General features: G+C 37.1%; 1 protein-coding gene across 3 annotated transcripts in view; it reads left to right on the top strand.

Annotated features, from left to right (window-relative positions):
• The window catches only part of RASSF8 (Ras association domain family member 8), a 131,007-nt gene extending 112,149 nt beyond the window's left edge, over positions 1–18,858 (top strand). For all 3 annotated transcript variants that reach the window (XM_032646525.1, XM_032646523.1, XM_032646524.1), the window contains 4 exons: positions 207–412; positions 10,678–11,567; positions 13,873–14,017; positions 14,664–18,858. In XM_032646525.1, coding sequence (XP_032502416.1) covers positions 310–412; positions 10,678–11,567; positions 13,873–14,017; positions 14,664–14,785 — 1,260 coding nt within the window. In that variant the 5' untranslated portion in view covers positions 207–309 and the 3' untranslated portion in view covers positions 14,786–18,858. The remainder of the gene's footprint in view (positions 1–206; positions 413–10,677; positions 11,568–13,872; positions 14,018–14,663) is intronic.
• The last annotated feature ends 875 nt before the right edge of the window (positions 18,859–19,733 follow it).

Here is a 19,733-nt window from a genome sequence, read left to right as displayed (position 1 = left end):
TCTAATTGTGGAAATAGTACCATGAGGTGTCATGATTGGTGGCCATGGTTGTAGTCACACTTCTAAGTTCAGTTCTGTGAATAAGTAAGCCCATGGTCATTAATGGTAGTAGGACTATGATATATTAAAATTTGTTTTGGTAACATTTACTTACTAGGAGAAATGGTAAGATTTGTTTTATTAAAAATGTTTTTTCCTCTTTTTAGCTGACTACACAGACTCTGCCTTTTCCGTGTTTTCGTGGCCAGAGACATGACCTGACGCCTTGATGACCAGTCTCAGGGCCCTCTGGTGACTGGCTGGGGCACCATGGAACTTAAAGTATGGGTGGACGGAGTTCAGAGGATTGTTTGTGGGGTCACCGAAGTCACAACTTGCCAGGAAGTTGTCATAGCCTTAGCTCAAGCGATAGGTAAGTGAACTCTCGGGTTGTCTGAGATAAAGTGGTTTATGCTTATGCTTCCTGTTGTTTTTGTTTGTTTTAAATATAGATGTCCTGTGGGTTTTGCTCATTTGGTTCCATAATACATCTCTCAGGCACACTTTTACTTATTACTATCCCCTGCCTCCAGCTTAGGTCAGTCTGTGAAGATACTTGTTCTCTGCCTCACCGAGAGTTTACCCATCTGGAGTCTAGAGTCTGCAGTGTCTTCTCACCTGTTGTTATCCTAAACAATGATTTCTGGAACTAAAAAGGTTTTCTTGAGCCAAAACGTAGATTTCAAGTTCCCAGACTCTTCATTAGGCAAAATCCGATTTTTTATTCTGAATACTTTCAGAAAAGAAATTTGCAACAAATTAAATGACATGGTTCTTCATTAGAAAGATAATGTGTACTTTTTAAATCTTACACAGTGAAGATGAAGTAGTGAAATCCGTGCTTACCGGCTCCATCTTATTCACTTATCCCGTTGCAACTTTTCTTCTTATTTACTCTCAGTTTATCTTTATGATATTTTATGCATGTTTTTTAGTTGCCATAATTCCATTTGGAACATGATGAGGGCATAAACACCTACATCAGTAAAGCCAGTAATGTGGGCTAAAGTTTGTATTTGCATCTTAATCACTTAGCAAACATGTGGAGTTGACCCTTGAACAACACAAGTTTTAACTGCCAGGGTCCACTTATAATGGGGCTTTTTTCCCAATAGGAAATCCTACAGTACTGCACGATTCAAGGTTAGTTGAATCCACGAGGAACTGCAGATAGAGAAGGCCAGCTGACTATAAGTTATATGCAGATTTTCAACTGTGTGGAGAGTTTGCACCCCTAACGCTGGCATTGTTCAAGGGTCAACTGTATGGAGAAGGAAACTGTGTTCACCATGCTAGGTGCTCGGTGCCTCTTTGTCTTTGAGCTCCTCATCAAAAGTTTGTTTTTATATAGTGCTAGTTTCTATTGGAAGCGTGTCGGTTTAGCTCAGGATGGAGACAAGTCACTGTCACGATGGCACCTTAGCATTTTGTAGAGGAGGTTGTGCCCCTGCGTTGTGGCCAGTGCACTGTTTGAAGTTGGCAGTAGCCCTATACAAAGACAGAGGCTTTGTTATAATACTAACATCTTTTGATTTTTCCTGAAATACTATATAGCACACTCATATAGTAAAACAATGCTGAGAATCCTAGGCTTTCACATCCCATGAGATTTTCTTGCGTTTGGCACTAGTATTATATTTGTGGACTTAAGTTTAATTATTAAAGAGGAGGAAATTAAGGCATTTAACTTTATTTCATATTCTTTGCAACCAACTTATTTAGTCATTGCCCCTTTTGAAAGCCTCACATAATTTATTTGAATTAAAATATTAAGCATTGTTGGGTTTTTTCTGCTTAGTGAAAACTAAAATTAGCAAGTGTCAAATCTAAGTTTCTTTGTTATATTTGAGAATCAAGCCATGGACAGTGGTTAAAAAAATGAGTAGTTTTTAGAAAAGTCAAGGTAGTTGAAGAGTACAGTAAGCTGCATCTGTCCATATGGTAACCATGTTCTCGACACAGAATTTCAAGGAGAAACTGTCCGGATGTACCAGGTGTGTGTTTATCCGTTTGGACTAAAGAGTGTACTTCTTTGTGGCCAAGCTATTGATAAAAAGAAGCTTTAACTGAACCTACTCCCCCCACCCCATATTTGCTTTCTCAATAACTCAGTCCAGAACTGCTTTGAAAAGTTGACAACTTGAGTACAGATGCTTTACGATATTTCTCCAAACTTGGCTAAACAACTCTCTTGCTGAATCATAAATACTTCATTGAATTCAGAATTCACCTGAGAGATGATTCAACTGGAAACCAGCGAGCACTGTTGATCCTTGCTTCTGTTGTGCCATAAAATTTTCTCAGCCTCAGATTCAGTATGCTTCTAATACACAGTTAAATATTTATCTCCATTGTCACGAAAGTTATTGGTGTTCCGAGTCTAAACACTAAATGAAAATGTTATAGTATTTTGACCTTATTTATACTGTAAGAAATAATAGAGGGTTTATTAATTAGGGGAAATTGCTGCTGTAACAAACACCTGCAGAATCTCTGTGGCTTCACACAGTAAAAGGTTTAGTTACACTAATAGCAGCATATGTGGACTGACTGAGCAAAACCGCAGATGTTTCTAAAAAATTTATAGTGACGCAACATATAGAATAGCTTCTTAAGTTAAAGTCCACATATTTGCCCATGGGGGAGGCACTATATATATGATTAGGGATTATTGAGTTTTTCTGGGTAGCTAAAATTGCTTTCAGGAAACCATCGTGATATAAAAACATGTATACATATTGGCAGTCTGCAAATATATATGACAGCTAACATTTTCTGACTCAGTGGTACTAATCACTCCAATCAAGTTAGAAAAGAGCTAAAGACAGAACAGAATTTGATAAAAGATTTTGAATGTTAGTTACTAGTATAGAAGGAAATCCTTTCTCCTCTGATCTTTGACTACCTTGACAGGTTATATTTAGGTGATAGAAATAGAACATATTCCCAAATTATAAGAGACAGTAACTAAAAGTGAAACGATGATTGACACACTCAATTGGCATGAAGTGTTAAACTTCCCAGCAGGAACGCACTGTTTGGGTACCGTACACCCTGGGATTTCTGAAACATTCCCAATTTTAAATATTCGACCTTGTTTTTCCCATAAACTATCCCAGAAATGCCATTATTTCAAAATAGAGTTCAAACTACTTCTCAGATCTGTATGTGAAACAGAAAGCCTTAAACAATTCATCTGTCTCAAGTTAAGTTGAGAAAATGCATTTGCTTTTACAAAATCACAAACGAAAAATATGAAAACTATGTACTTCTGCCCTCAAGTAGCTTAGAACTTAAAGTACAGATAACAAAAGATTAGAGAGGAAAAAAAGAGGAGGAAGAAATCAGGGAGGCTGAGGGAAAGGTTTTCTGGTTCACACTGCTTTGTTGCCTGGTGCCATTGAAAGTACTGAAGATTCAGAAGTTTTCTCTCTTCACACTTCTGATGATCTTGTCCCATATCTCTTTCAACCGGGGCCAGAGCTAGCATTTAATCCAAACAAATTGATTGGGGCTGGGGCCCAAGATGGCGTGGATTGTTCCCAAAAGCCATGTTTCATAGAGTTTGCCCCCAACAAAATCAGTTTTCAAACAAACACATTTTATGCTGATCTCTGGTTTTATTATTTGTTAATATTTCTTTCTCTTCTCTGGAAGCCTCTTCAAAGTAGGGGTCCTGCTTATTTATCCCTCTTATACCATTGCTTTGCCTAAAGTAGTAGGTGCTCTACAAAACATAGTTTCTAGAACAGTGCTTCCCCATAGGACTTTCTGCAAGGATGGTAATGTTCTGTATCTGTGCCGTCCAGTACAGTAGCCACTAGCCACATGTAGCTATTACCTACCTGAAGTGTGGCTAGTGCAAATGAGGAAATGAATTTTTAATTAAAGTTTAAATGTGGCTCGTGGCTAATAGCTATTGTAGTGAACAGCGCAGTTCTAGAAGATGACTAACTGGTATCTCAGACTTAAAATGTCCAAACCCAAAAGCTTTGTGTCCCAACTGTTGCCCATCCTCAGATTTCCTCCCCCCTCATCTCAACAAATGGGAACTATTGCTTTTAATTGATTAGATCTAAAACTTTTGTGTGATCTTTGGTTCTTTTCTTGCTCTAATACCTTACAACTAATCCATCAACAAATCCTCCCTGTACTATCTTCAGTATATATCCAGAATCCTGTTGCTTCTCTCCACAGCCACTGTTACGACCGTGATGTAAGCCACCATCATTTCTCACTTAGATTTTTGCAGTGGCCTTCCAACTCATTTCCTTGTATCATCCTGGTCTCCTGCAGCCTATTCTCAACAGATTTATTTTAAAGTAATACTTTGAAACTATGCATCATCATCACTCTTCTGCTCAAAACCCCTTAGTGGTTTCCGGACTCACTCAGAAAACTCTAAAGTCCATACGATGGTCTTTAGGGCCCTAAATGAATCCCTGCTTTACCTCCAACTTCATTTCCTCCCACTCACTTTTGATTGCTTCCTCTTAAACGTGTCAGAGACAGTTCCGCCTTAGTCCTTGCACCTGTTCATCTGTCTGCTGAGAATACCGTGCGCCCAGCGCTCTTGCAGATTCACTCCCTCAGCTAACTGCTCCCTGACTGCCTGTCCATGCACACACGCACACGTACTCGCCATCTGCCATACTCTATTTTTCTCTATTGTGCTCCCCCCAGCCCCCGCGACATATTACATATAGGCCACAATCCATTATCCACATTTTTGAAACCTAAAAAATTTTGAAAGCCTAAAGTTTATCATACTTAATTTGTTAGCCATACCTGGCATGGCTTGAACTCATTTGGTAGTAAAAACTGATCTGATTTGATGTGAGGCGGAGGCTGCTTTTAATCTATATTTATTCCATTTGGTATGAAATTGATATATTTTACTTTAGAATTTTCAATATGTTTGACTACAGACCTGCAGGATAGCACTATGCTACCTTCCTATAATCCAAAAAATTCTGAATGTTTAGCATATCTGACCTTAAAGCTGTTGGTTAATGGACAGTAGACATACGTTCTTTCCTTTGTGTGTTGTGTATTGCCTGCCACTCTTTTGTTATTGCTTATTCTCATAGCTTAAAACCATGTCTAGCATGTAGTAGTTACTCAGTACCTACTTGTGAATAAATGAATGAATTTTTTTACATTTCTGTGAATTACAGGCTGAACTTGGTGATGTCCCATTCGTCTCTAAGATTATATGATCCTTTAGAAGATAAAGAAAATAATATATTTTATATTGTCACATTTAACTCTTAATTTCATATATAAATTATCAATTTTAGAAATTTATAAATTGGTTAATTTTGTATCTCTTTACAAGTAGTACTATCCATTGTAGACTATTTTGAAATTTAGCAAAACACAAAGAAGGTAAAAGAAGCACTCATGACCTCGCTTCCTAGAAGTAAACACTCTAAGCAATGCTTTTTATGTACCTACAGATGAGTTTTAAAAAAAAGATTTCACTCTAATGCTTCATAGTTTTAAAGTCCCACTTTTCATTACTGAATTGGGAATTAAATTTTCCACATCATTTAACAGTCTCACAGCAGTCTTATGAGAAAGGCCCAGTTATGACCCCTATTTCAGAGATGATGGAACAGAGGCACAGAGATGTTAAATAACATGCCCAAGCACCCGTAGCTGGTAAGGAGGGTCCTGAGATTCAAACCAGTAGTCTGATTCAAGAACCCTGCTCTTAACTACTCTTATACTATGTTATTTATATCCCCTATAATCTCAATGGACAACTGTTAGAAAATATAGTCACCGACTGAATTACGTTGAAACAAAAACTAAAAATCCTTATTACTAAAATATACTGCTTTTTTATAGCCAGGGTCATCTTTTACAACTTTTATATTTATAGCAGTAGTGTAGTATATCATCCATAATTCTGAGTATCATCCATAATTCTAAGTACCTTCTATATTTTCCACATCCATAAAAGATTATTTTAATGAATGTGAACACATGTAATTCACAGCATGCATCAGTCAGGATAGGTAAGATTATGCTACATTAATAATCCCCCAAACTTTAGTGGTTTATAATGATATGTTAGCTGTTATTTTGGTTAATATTATTTATGTAAAGTAACCAGCACAAAGCCTAGCAAACAGTGGGCATATTAAATGTTAATCATTATGAAATCAATAAATGTTTTCATTATTTTTAGTCGTAGTATATTTATAATAAAATCCTAAGTAAGTCCTAAATTAATATGCAGTAATTCTGTGATTACATGATAGTCTCATCAACACACTGGGAAAATATACTGTGAATGATTTAACTATGGGTTGAATGCACAGCTAGCTGACAGGTTATACTCAAAGATATTCTTGTACCACTGTCATCATAAGATAAATACTCTATGGTAAGAGTTATCTTAATAGCTACACACAGGACTTACAGAAAGTTCATTGACAAATTTTCAGAATAGTTGTACATCATTGGGAAATTGCTTTAAAATATATATATATATAAAAGCATCAAAAGCATTTAACAGACTATAAAATGTTACAATCTAAGTTCTGTTACAGAGAGCAATGTTTGTTGTAAGAATTCTGAGTCATTATGGAATGAATTAGTTTTGTTCACTAGATTCTGCATAAGATTCCAAAATGTTTGTAGCTCGAGGAGAAAAGTATCTATTAGAAAAACTGAGTGGAGTAGGATAGTTTATTCACCACAGATAAAGAATAAGTCAGGTGTTAACTGACATTGCTTACAGTACGTCCAGAAACAGGAGGATATGTTAACATTAAATTCGTGAGAGGTTAATGCCAGCTCTGTCATGTCCTTTTGAAGAACATAGAGTGTTCATCTTCGGGGTAAGGAGGATTTCATACTGAAGAAACGATCAAATGTCAGTTAAAACTAAAATTTCTGAAGAGCATTCATGATCAGGGTGTCTAATAGAATATATTCCCAGGGCCTGACACTATTTCTGACAAATGTTTGTTCACTATATATTTGTTGAATACATAACAAGAAGTGACACTTTTTTTTTTTTTTTTTTGCGGTACGCGGGCCTCTCACTGTTGTGGCCTCTCTCGCTGCGGAGCACAGGCTCTGGACGCACAGGCTCAGCGGCCATGGCTCACGGGCCCAGCCGCTCCGCGGTATGTGGGATCTTCCCGGACCGGGGCACGAACCCGTGTCCCCTGCATCGGCAGGCGGACTCTCAACCACTGCGCCACCAGGGAAGCCCCCAAGAAGTGACACTTTTAAATGATTTTATTTTTTTGGCTCTAAGGAAAAATTTCCTAAAATTGTAAAAAAAAAAAATGGTTACAGTTTTTTAAATGGTTGAAATAAGAGGATAATGTTTCTGGGTGACTCATATTTGAGTGTTCGAATTTTGGTGTATATTTCTAAAACTTCATATTACTTCACCTAAATATTCCACTTTAAGTTAGGTGAAAGGAGTCTGTTATCTCCTTTTTTTAAAAAATTTTTAACGTCTTTATTGGAGTATAATTGCTTTACAGTAGTGTGTTAGTTTCTGCTGTATAACAAAGTGAATCAGCTATACATATACATATAACCCCATATCTCCTCCCTCTTGCGTCTCCCTCCCTGCCACCCTCCCTATCCCACCCCTCTTGCGTCTCCCTCCCACCCTCCCTATCCCACCCCTCTAGGTGGTCACAAAGCACCGAGCTGATCTCCCTGTGCTATGTGGCTGCTTCCCACTAGCTGTCTATTGTACATATATATCAGTCGTCCAGTGAGATTCCACTGATGCACTAAAATCTCTTTGTGATTTTCCTCATTATATGAAGTTAATGATTCTTGGGATTACACTCAATTGCTTCAGCTCTTCAGAAGTATAGTCAATATTTTATTTATCATTACAAATTGTGGCATACAGGCCTAGGTAGCCAAAACAGTTTAAACTACAAATGCCATAGATAGATAGATAGATAGATAGATAGATAGATAGATAGATAGATGTATGTTCCTTTTTATTAGTCTTAGGGCTACATCAAGATAGTATGCAAGGTAGAACTAAGTGTATCCACTTAATAAACTGCAATAAAAGGAGTTTTGCAGGAGGAATTGGAATCTGTCTAAATGAAGTATTCATGTTCTGTAGGGCCTTGCCAAGTATACGCATTCAAATTCCAATGATTGTGGAATTTAACTCTTACATAAACTATCTAAAACCCAATTTCTGTAATAAAATCAAAGTATTAATTCATTTACTTTTTAAAAAAGCTTTTTTATATAGCTGGATGGATTTTTTTGCCTAATTGCACTAAATATGCATTATTTAACAAAAAGGAAACGCTAGCAATAAAAGCAATCCTAAATAATCTACCAAGACATTCTCATAGAGTAGCAGTACTACCATTAAGCATTGGAAAAATAAGCTTTATATTTAATTATGACTAAATTAGAGTCCTTAAAATTTTTGATTTCACTCATATAATGTAATGATTAAGTTTTCTTTTTAAAGATGCTTCATGGCCTGGTAGGATTAGAGAGGGTTCTACTGGTCTAGTCCAACCCTTCATATTTACTGATGAGGACCCAGGGTCCAGATAGCAGGAGTGAGATCTAAAAGTAGTTGATAGACAGCAGAGCCAGGAACCCAAAGTGCTGTGATCTTTGAAGCAGTGTGTACATCTGGAACGAGTTTAACCGTGAAGATTTGTTGGGTGGTTTTTCTTGGTATAATTACAGTAATTTTTAACTTGAAAATCTTTAGAAACATTTTTTTATTCCAAGAAGCCAAATCCAGTGTGCTAATAAGGCTTTGCATTCCCCTTGTTTGCCCAGGTATTTTGATAATAGCAACAACTAATACTTGTATAGCACTTTTCAATGTTATAAAACATGTTTATATTTTATATCTCACTTAACTCTTACAATATTGTCAGGTAAGAAAATACAAGTCTCACTCTACAGATGAAGAAACCAGAGCTGAAGGAAATTTAATAATTTGTGCAAATCACGTAAATATATGGCAGAGCCAGATCTGAAAACAGGCCTTCTGACTCCAGAGAGCCCATATTCTTTCTTTCCACTCTGTCCAGCTTTACATAGCTAGGAGTTGCTGCAAGTTGATTAAGAATTCTTTTAGTCAGATTGTTGTCGCGTCATGTCACTATTTAAAGGAGGTTTCTGGTCAGCCCTTTTGTCATGTGAAAAACAGTGTGTTCAATTAATGATGGCTGCCATGTATTGAAAACCTGCTACGGGCCAGGCAGTATGGCAGGTGCTTATTAGCCCTGATTCTGACTCTCAGAACCTATGAGGTACTGCCCCTCTCCCCACTTTAGAAGTGAAGTTAGGCTACTTATCCAGCAAGTAATTTACCCGAGCTTAAAACTCTAGTCTGTTTGCTTTCAAAGCTTCAACTTTTCAGCTGCACCCAAGATTCAGGTTTCCTTAAAGACGAACATACACATATGCTTAGAGCAGTACCACTCTTCATCTGCTGCTTTTGAATAGCACATGTGGGTGTTCATAGTACATATCCAGATTTCCACTTATTGGCCCAGTGATTGAGGAAATACTACTATTGGTTCAGAAGCTTATGAAATAAAAAAGAAGGCAGGGAAGTCAAATCAGTAGCTGTATATGCCAATATGATAATTGCTAGATGGCAAGGTGAGTTTTTTTTCTTTGTAATAATATTAACTACTAATGGACACTTTTTAAAAATTGAGATGTAATTGATATATAACCTTACATTAGTTTCAGATGTCTAATGGACACTCTTAAAATTAATATTTTCCATCTGACCCACACACCTTAAATGGAAATATTTAGGAAGTGTATTCAAGCTAATGACATTATGTTGTCTTCTGAATCTTTATCTTCCATAATTACTGTTAGATTCCGTATATTTTTAACATAAATGTAATTTTATTCTACTTTTGTTTTTTAATAATATCATTTTTGCCTTTTTAACGTTTTTTAAAAGACTCTTTGAAGCTATTATCAAAACTGAACAAGACTTCTCTTCAGACCCCACTCTTTATATGAGACTATTTTGAGGGTTGTTTTCACTGAGGTGATTTTTTATTTGCCACAGGTATGCAGGACGGTATGGGCAAGGAAAGGCCTACCCAGCACCTGTAGCTGGGTAGCAGGTCCTCCACTGGCTCCATGTCTCCTTTCAGGAGGAGAGCCGGGGGCTCCAACCTTCCCAAGTCCTGATGTGCAGAGAAATCAGAGGGATTCCTCAAGTGGAAGTTTGCTCAAGTTCTGAAGTCCTGCCTGGTTCCTGGGACCAGGCCCTCCTGGCTTCCAGCAGGACACTCTAGTGCCCTCCTTAGTTTCAGCTGGAGGTCTTGCCGCAAACAAGGTCTAGGCGGTCAAGCATTTGACAAGAGGGTAGATTAAGATTCCCATTGAGGTTTAAAGTGTAAAGCTGAGTTTCTAAGCGAGTCTGAAGAGTGTATGCAGTTCACATCCCATAGTTTTGTGTGTTACGTATCTTAAGGAGTTCAGTGTCCTCAAGTGGAAGTTTTAAAGACATCACGGGCTGGACTTTGATGCTAATTAAAAAGGCACAGTTATCAAATCGTGTCCTATGTCTGGAGGCATTATTTCAGCTGTTGTGTATCCCTTTTTGACAATTTATTCTTATCTTTTTTTATCTAGGTCGAACTGGAAGGTACACTCTTATAGAAAAATGGAGAGATACTGAAAGACACTTAGCACCTCATGAAAATCCTATCATATCCTTAAACAAATGGGGGCAGTACGCTAGTGATGTACAGCTGATTTTACGTCGGACGGGGCCGTCTCTCAGTGAGCGGCCCACGTCGGATGGTGTGGCTCGAGTTCCTGAAAGAACTTTATGCAGGCAGAGTTTGCCCCCCTTGGCTAAACTGAGGCCTCAGATTGACAAAGCAATCAAAAGGAGAGAGCCTAAAAGGAAATCGTTAACATTTACAGGAGGTGCCAAAGGGTTAATGGACATTTTTGGAAAAGGTAAAGAAACTGAACTTAAACAAAAGGTGCTGAATAACTGCAAAACAACAGCAGATGAGTTAAAGAAGCTGATCCGTTTGCAGACAGAGAAGCTCCAATCCATTGAGAAAGAGCTAGAATCAAATGAAATAGAAATACGATTTTGGGAGCAAAAATATAATTCTAACCTTGAAGAAGAAATTGTCCGCCTGGAGCAGAAGATCAAAAGAAACGATGTTGAAATTGAAGAGGAGGAATTCTGGGAAAATGAATTACAGATTGAACAGGAAAATGAAAAACAGCTGAAAGATCAACTTCAAGAAATAAGACAGAAAATAACAGAATGTGAGAGCAAATTAAAAGACTATTTGGGTCAAATCCAGACTATGGAAAGTGGTCTTGAAGCAGAAAAATTGCAACGGGAAGTTCAAGAGGCACAGGTCAATGAAGAAGAGGTTAAAGGAAAGATCGGTAAGGTCAGAGGGGAGATTGACATTCAAGGCCAGCAGAGTCTGAGGCTGGAAAATGGTATTAAAGCCGTGGAGAGGTCTCTTGGACAAGCCACCAAACGACTACAGGTAAGGACACGTTGATTAGAATGTTTCATCTATTTAAAAGAGTTAAATATTTGTAATCTAAAACACTGAACTCCTCTTTTTCTTTCCTCACGGAAGCTTCTTAAACTCTGTATTTCTCCAAATCACTGTAGGTTTGCTCTTGATTTTCCAGAATGATGATGCCTTTATTTTCATCACTGGTCATGGAAAAGAATCTGAAAATAGAAAAAATGTTCAATAAAACACAGAAAGTTGACTGGAAATATATAGAGAGAAAAAAGAATTAAATATATTTCGGCATCTTCTTTACTGATTATTCATTTTCTCTTACATTTAAAGTTAGAAACTTACTTTGGTTTATCATTTTCTTAGAATTTCTGTGACTTATGACACAGCTAAGATATGAGGCCAAAACAAAGATGAGAGCTGAAGCCACACAGGTCCTTTTCCACGGAAGAAGCTTTCTTACTGTGGCAGTGATAGCATTAGGTAATCGGATACAGGAGATGAGAATCTCAGAGCTGGAATGGACACTAATGATGAGATAGTGAATCTGACCTTCTCCTTTTAGTGATAGGGAAACAAGAGCTGAAAGAGATGACCAAGGATTGGTTCACCAGTGATTGTGCGGCTAGCTGGCTGCTTCTCTCTCACGTCTCCTTTGTTGCTAACCCCACCTCCTCCCCTCTCCCGCAACTGTCCTTTGCTTCCCTGAGGAGAGGGGCAGGTTCCTCTCTGATTTTCCCCCATCTCTAGTGGGTACGAGAACATTTCTATTTCACACTTACTCCATGATCCCTCAGCTTGTATTTCTTGGATACCCATTCTTGAAAAGACAGTGTGGTAATGTTAATGGGAGTTGCAAAGAGCTATCAGTTTCTAACAGCTGAAATGAGAAAGAGACACAGCTGATTATAATACAGCTACTTATATTTAAATAAATTAAAGTTAAATAATATTCAATAAAGCTGTTTAAAAATATTAAATACATTTAAACTTCTGTTTTAGTCACATTTGGCCACATTTCAAGTGCTCAGCAGCACATATGTGCAGTGGCTGCTGAACTGGACAGTGCCGGTTTAGAAGCTGTGTGATCATGGATCAAAGAGTGAACCGTGAGGCTTGCTGGTTAGAAATTGAGAGTGTTATGTAGTAACAGCATCTCCAAATAGTGCCTGTGCGCACCGGAGTTTGAGAAGAGCTGCTGTAGAGTAGGAACAGTTCCACAAGCAGAGAAAGCTGACGTTTCAGGAAGAACTGATGTGATTTCCTTTCTCTGCCACTAACTACAGTGAGAGGTAGAACTACCACCAAAATTTGCAGTCAGGAATTTCTCATATAATAGAAGGTTGTTAACTTATGATTTGTCAGCATTTTACTATTTGGGTTCATTTCAACACAAAAAGAGTGCAGTTGGAAATTATATTGCCTTGATATTACAGGAAACACTAATTTGTGACAGTTGTTACTAATAAACCCCACTACCTGTGAAAAGTATCTAATAGTCAAACTACTAACGTATCTCCAAGTACCCCCTACACTCAAAGTAGCAAAAAACCCCGCCTTTCTATTTTCTCTTCCCTATATCCTTACCACGTCCTCTGACACAACCAGCTTGGATGCGGCCTTGCCACTTTTTCTTATAGTGCCCTAAAGGAGAGAAAGAGAAGAAAGTCCATTTGATAACAGAATGCCTCTCCTTGCTTTTGGAGCTTTCTGGCCGTCCAAACTTGGTCTCCTTACTTTAGCTCTCTTCAGTTCTCAGATCTGCTCATCAAGGATTAAAAAACCCCATAGTGGGAATCTTGCTCGCCTTGCTTTCCTTGCTATGATATAAATCTCAATCATGGATCCCATGAAAACTTAAACAGGTTAAAAAAAACAAGAACCCTGAATCTCATGGACCCAAGTGACTATTAATTTTGCAGTCAGTTATGAAGTAGATAATAAGGAAGTTTAATTGTGAACAGCTTAGCAAGCTTGCTGTAAACACCAGGATGGATGCAATCCAGTGTTTTATTCATGAAAGTTTATAGACATATATTTATTTCATCAGGGGCATAGTATACTCCTAACGGAGGAAAGCATGACATTTAAGAGGACAGACTGAAGAAGTTGTCCTTTATTCGCTTAACTTTTGGCCCATGCCACAGAGTGAAAGTGACCTCCTTAGCCTATTACATCGATATAAACCAGGTTTGTTAAATGCATTCTTGTGAAAGGTGTCCCACATTCAACCCTTGTAGCAGGTGGGCTGTCACCAGGATGTCTGTAGCTGACCAATAGTGAATCCTCAAATTTTAGAAAGCATTTAACTCCCATCTAGGACAAAGAACAAGAATTGGAGCAGCTGACCAAGGAGCTGCGGCAAGTCAACCTCCAGCAGTTTATCCAGCAGACAGGGACGAAAGTCACCGTCTTGCCAGCGGAGCCCATCGAAGTGGAGGCCTCGCATGCAGACCTAGAAAGGGGTAAGATTTGAGAGATTGCTTTTTAAAAAACTTTACTCTCTTAACTTGGAATAAACTGCTTACTTTCGGCTAAAATTTTCTCCTACCATTCAAAGCTAATTCTTGGGCCGCTTAAAAAAATTTTTGACGTACTTGCTGTTTCTGGGGAAAATCAATAATATTTAGGTTATTTATTTACTTAGATGACCAGATAGCCTATCATTAGTTTTAAACTGCTTCCTTACAAACTTTTCCTGAAATGTGTGAGTCGTAGTCTATTAATTGAGTTTATTAATTGAGTTTTAGCTTCTCTCTGTTCCTAATGCCCCTTCTTCCTCTCCTAAAAGTCTTTGTTATTAATTTGGGCTGATATTTAAAGGACACTTCTAAATCTGTATATGCATATAATCTGAACAACCCAGAAAGAGAAGCAAAATGTTCACCTTTTAAGAAAAGATCATGAACTGTTGAAATCACTGAAAACTATTTTATCAACTGAGAGGGTAAAGCAGACGTAACCTCTCCTCTCACCCAGGACTCACAGGGGGTTGCAATCGTTACTGTATATTATTTGGTTCTTGAGAGCAGGAAAAGTTCTAATTTTTCATATTGCTAAGTACTCCAGGTTACTGCAAACATCAAATGACTTTCTCTGTTTCCTGTTTAGAGGCACCATTCCAATCGGGGTCTCTGAAGCGACCTGGTTCCTCTCGGCAGCTCCCCAGTAATCTTCGTATTCTACAGAATCCTATCTCGTCTGGTTTTAATCCTGAAGGCATATATGTATAACATTATCTGCCTTCAGGGGAGAGACCCAGTAAAGGTACCAAGGACAGTGAAAATTCCTTCTTTGATTTTGTGCCAATGATGAACAGAGGATATATTTCACAAGCCACCGTATCTTTTTTCTGTCCTAAATTGCATACCACTTGGAGCCATACCCTGTGCACTGATGCTAAAGAACAAAGAAACTGTGTTTTCACACATCCACAGTGTTGATGTTTTTGTCCAGCAGCTGTAATGCAAAGCCTTCATTTTTATTTGTAGCATTTCGAGAGCATTAGGAAAGTATTATACTGTGTGTATACATAAATAAAACCGTGACTTCAGAATGAAGAGAAATATGTGACTGGCTTAGTTTATTTATTCCATGTAATCAATTAAGGAGTGAGTGTTGACGTTTTAATATTTTTTATTAATACTTATCCTGTGACTGAGTTACACTGCATATTGTGTGACGATGACTCTGTGTGCATGTTGCCAGACTCCATGCGTTGCTGAATTACAGCTATACACGTGTCATAGGGGGCTCCGCCATGGAAACTGACTCCAGAAGAACTGACTTGCATTTACCTTGTGAACCCATCCTAGCCGCTGCTTAATTAGGTGAGATAATTCAGGTTTTCTTTTTAATCTGGTGTTTCATCTTTTCTTTACAGTATCTTCAGCATATGAACGAACCATACACAAGAGCAGAAATATTTTCATGAAGTAAATTACATGTTTAAAAGGTTTGCAGTGCTTCAGACACTGTTGAACAAAAATGTAATTGTTGAATATCTATCCAAACAGGCATGGGGTTTCCTGATACATTATGCGTTTTGTTTCTGCCCTGCCTTATTATTTTAGTCTCATGGGTCCTCAGAGTTGCCATCATACATAAATTAGAAATGTCTTAAAAAAAAAGAGAGATGTCCAAGGATATCTTCAGGAAGGTTGCTTTAAGTGATACTTTTTTTATTTTAAAATAACCCACTTTATATGTATGGTCTATTGGTGTAAGCACCCATGGATAAGTTATTGCTTGCACAGAATTTACTGAGTACATTATGAACTATTGCAATTTTTCCAGTCACTTAAATAGAAAGTAGATTGGAGTTAGTTACTTTTTACCAAGGAAATAAAGTTAAAGTCAGTGTTCGTTTTTATTAATTTTCAGCTTGACCTTTGCAGGACGTTAGTCTCCATTTGTACATATATTATTTTCTTGTTTATGAAACCAAAAATGAGTCAACACCCCTCCCATGAGTACTGACTTAATAACTAAGATGCACAAGAGTATCTAGATGGATGTGGTCAGATACTTCTTAGCCATTTTTACCTTCCCTGTGATCAGAATTTGGTACAATATAATTAAGACTTTCATCTAAAATTTAAAGTAGTTTTTTATTCTGAGGAAAACGTATTATCTGTATTATTTACATGCAACAAAATAAAAGTGGATTCGTATATTAATGCCATGGTAACAATAAAAAGGTGTAAGTTATATCCTATGCATGAGGGCAATTTTTGATGTTTTAAACGCATCTGACTTATTTTTGGTTTAATGAATGCTGAGAATGCTGCTATATTTAGGTTTCCAATGATAATTTTTAAGAATGGCTATGACAACATGTAGAAGCTTCTAGAGGACTGAAAGTAATAATGCATAGTTGCCTTTTCTAGTCCAGCTAAATGGCAGACCTCAACTAAAAATATCTTCTTTGGGTTCTTGGAGTTACCGAGTTGACCTTGCCATTATATTGTTTTGCAAAAAAGAACTTGAGAAATAAATGATTCTTATCTAATAGCCACAATCTATACACATTTGCTGTCAGTTTATAATAGTTATTTCATATCCATATATATTTAAAAATTAGAATTAAAAAATCGAAAGAATTTGTAGATTTTGTGACAATAATGGTTTATGTATGCCTGATATATGCCTTATTTTTTAAAGGGTTCCATTCTATACTGGGTCATTTTGTTATTGTTGTTCAGAGAAATTGAGATCTTATTCACAAAGAAAAACATTTTTATAAGTTGATCACATTCTATTTAAATCAAAATGTTAAACCTAGATACATTAGACTTCGCAATTTTTAATTGCAACGATGCCTGGGCATGCCATGAAAAACACAAAGTATCCAACTTAATTGTTGTAAATTATTATCAGCATTAACCTACTAACTTTAAAGAAAGACTGTTAGTAGGATTCTGACAACTTCATCTGAATTTTCAAGCTGCCAAATAATCTTCACAGACCTAACTACAGATAGAAATACTATTTCCTGGATGAGAAGAGTATATAAATGTGAATTTGATTAATACAATGAGCAACTGTACTTTTTAAGCAGTTTTATTATCAACACTTCTGGAAGCACATCTCTAAGAAATATTTTCTAAGTATTTTTTTTAAATAGAGGAAAGAAAACTCATTTCCCTAGAACATCTTAAAAATATCTTAGTCTATTTCTGATTATTTTTATCTATTGTGAATACAAATGAGTTAGATTAAGTGCCACATCTTTGGATACATTTCAGAGGGGAAGTGGGCAATGGTACGCAAAAATACCAAATAGAAAATTTTGCATCTGGGGGCATATTCAGGTTCTGAATACTAAATTAGACTGTAAGTTTTTAAAATTATTATTACACTGGAAGTTGTTTTATTGTGATTTCCTACAAGTAGTAAATACATTAGAAGATTTTTTTTTCTTACCAGGGAATAATTTGAAATAGTATTGGTATATTTGACCCTTTTGAGTGTTTGTCATCCTCAACGAATGAACCGTAGTGGCTTGCCTCAATCCTTTTGTCGTTCTTATGAGATATTTTGGTTTGTTAGCTTTTTTTCTTTTTTTTTTTCTCCTGATGCACAGGGTATTTATATGTGAGACTTTGGTTGGTGTTAATAGGAGTTAACCATTTAAATCCCTCAGCCATCCCTCAGCCATCACTGAGCTCGTCATCAATTTCTGTAGTTCAAATTAATCAAACTAGAGCTCAAACAAGACTAATACGGTAAAAATGTAAAAGTTACGGTGTGAAATGTGAATTTTAACAATGTTTAAGAAGAACAAATAAGCACTTGCTTCCAGAACATAAACACATTTTGCACCTGCGTTAAAAGAAAATTTTCTTTGTGAATAAGAGCAAAGTGGCCTTTAGAGAAAAGAAACTTCATTTAAAACCGTTTCTGTGAACATCTTTCCAAGTTACAGCTATAATAATGGATTGAGGAGGCAATATGGAAAAGGCAGAAACTCTTGATTTCAGGTGCGCAAAGGGCATGGGCAGATGGACGGTTCCTTGTGTGCATTGCCTTTGAAAAATTGGGCCTTAACTTATATGTAAATAAGGATGCTGTGTTCACATCCCTCTTCTACCTAAAGTTGTCTTTATTAGTCCATATTGTATTAAACTTAGCTCATAAGTATTACTTTTATATTATGTCAGTTTTTTTAAGTTGCATGTTTATACTGTTTGCTACAGTGTTTTCCAGTTTTGGTTTAAGACCATCAGCTGTACGGAGAAGACAGAACAATCACTATTTATTCAGTGTTGCTGCTTTACATTTCCAGAGTAAGCTTTTGATGCCAGGACAGTGACTGCTTGAAAGCTGCAGGAGCTCTATTCCAGTGCATTTTATATATTTTTAGAAACCAAATAAATGCAGATAACTATTTAGTATACTAATTATATTAAACCAGCAGAAATATAAAGGCAATAAAGTATATACATATATATATGGGGGGAGGGAAAAGATTAAAAATAGGATTACAGCCAGACATGGTGATAGCTCTAAATGTATTTCTCAATCTGTCTTTCTTTATTGACCCGAAGAGGATTTGAGTTGCTGCAGCTTTAAACAGAAAAATGCTATGTCCACTAACTGTGGACACATAAATATGCTTTTAGTACTGCTTTGCTTATGTACAAGTAAAATGTCTGTAATCTGTATTATATGTAATTGTTCTTTTCTTTTGACTTTCATTTCAAAATGTATATTTTCTGATTATTATCATGAGCTGTAAAACAAAGGATCAATATCTGATATTCTCCCAAATAATAAATCTTCAGGATTCACTGGGGCATTACAATTGCTGGTTTGTTTCTTACGTATGTAATATTTTAAACTGTAATTGTTTTTCCTTTAAAAGATGCCTAAGAGAAAAGGTCTGCATATCAGTGACACAGAATGTTAATTATAAGTAAAGAGTTATCTCTTCCTGCCAAGGCAGCTGCTTCATCTGAGTGACACTGAATTAAGAAACTAATATGCCTCCCTTTTATTTCAAAAGTAAAAGAAAAAATTATTTAGTATTGAAGCGCTGTATTCCCAGATCTCTTTAAAACCACAAGTGAGAGGAAAAGCAGGAACCATTCAGTCCTTTCCACCTGCCGGGCACAACAGGAGGTGCATTCTTCCGCCCAGGAACTTCTCCCAAATCACATAACTGATAAGTAGCTCTTAGGGTCCTTGAATGCAGTCCTTTCGGATACCAAGGTACTGTCCTGTATTCCACAATAAAGCTGCGTAATAAGCTTTACAATGCCCAGCTTCTACATTTTAACCACTTTTCAACGTGGAAGTATATAAATTATCTTTGGGGTTTTTTTGTTTGTTTGTTTGTTCTTTGCGGTACGCGGGCCTCTCACTGTCGTGGCCTCTCCCGTTGCGGAGCACAGGCTCCGGATGCGCAGGCCCAGTGGGCATGGCTCACGGGCCCAGCCGCTCCGCGGCATGTGGGATCTTCCCGGACCGGGGCACGATCCTGCTTCCCCTGCATCGGCAGGCAGACTGTCAACAACTGCGCCACCAGGGAAGCCCTATCTTTGTATTTTTTACCAGTAGAAGTTCGATCTTGTTCATGAAATTATACATATGAATAATAGGATGTTATAAAAGCAAAGAGAAAATGAGAAACATTAACTCAAAATGTAAATTATTCTATGTCCTAGTTTGGACTTTTAG

The sequence above is a fragment of the Phocoena sinus genome, chromosome 10, assembly GCF_008692025.1.
Source record: "Phocoena sinus isolate mPhoSin1 chromosome 10, mPhoSin1.pri, whole genome shotgun sequence".
NCBI lineage: Eukaryota > Metazoa > Chordata > Mammalia > Artiodactyla > Phocoenidae > Phocoena > Phocoena sinus.
Note: the sequence above shows the minus strand (reverse complement) of the source record. Positions and strands in the feature narration are given on the sequence as shown.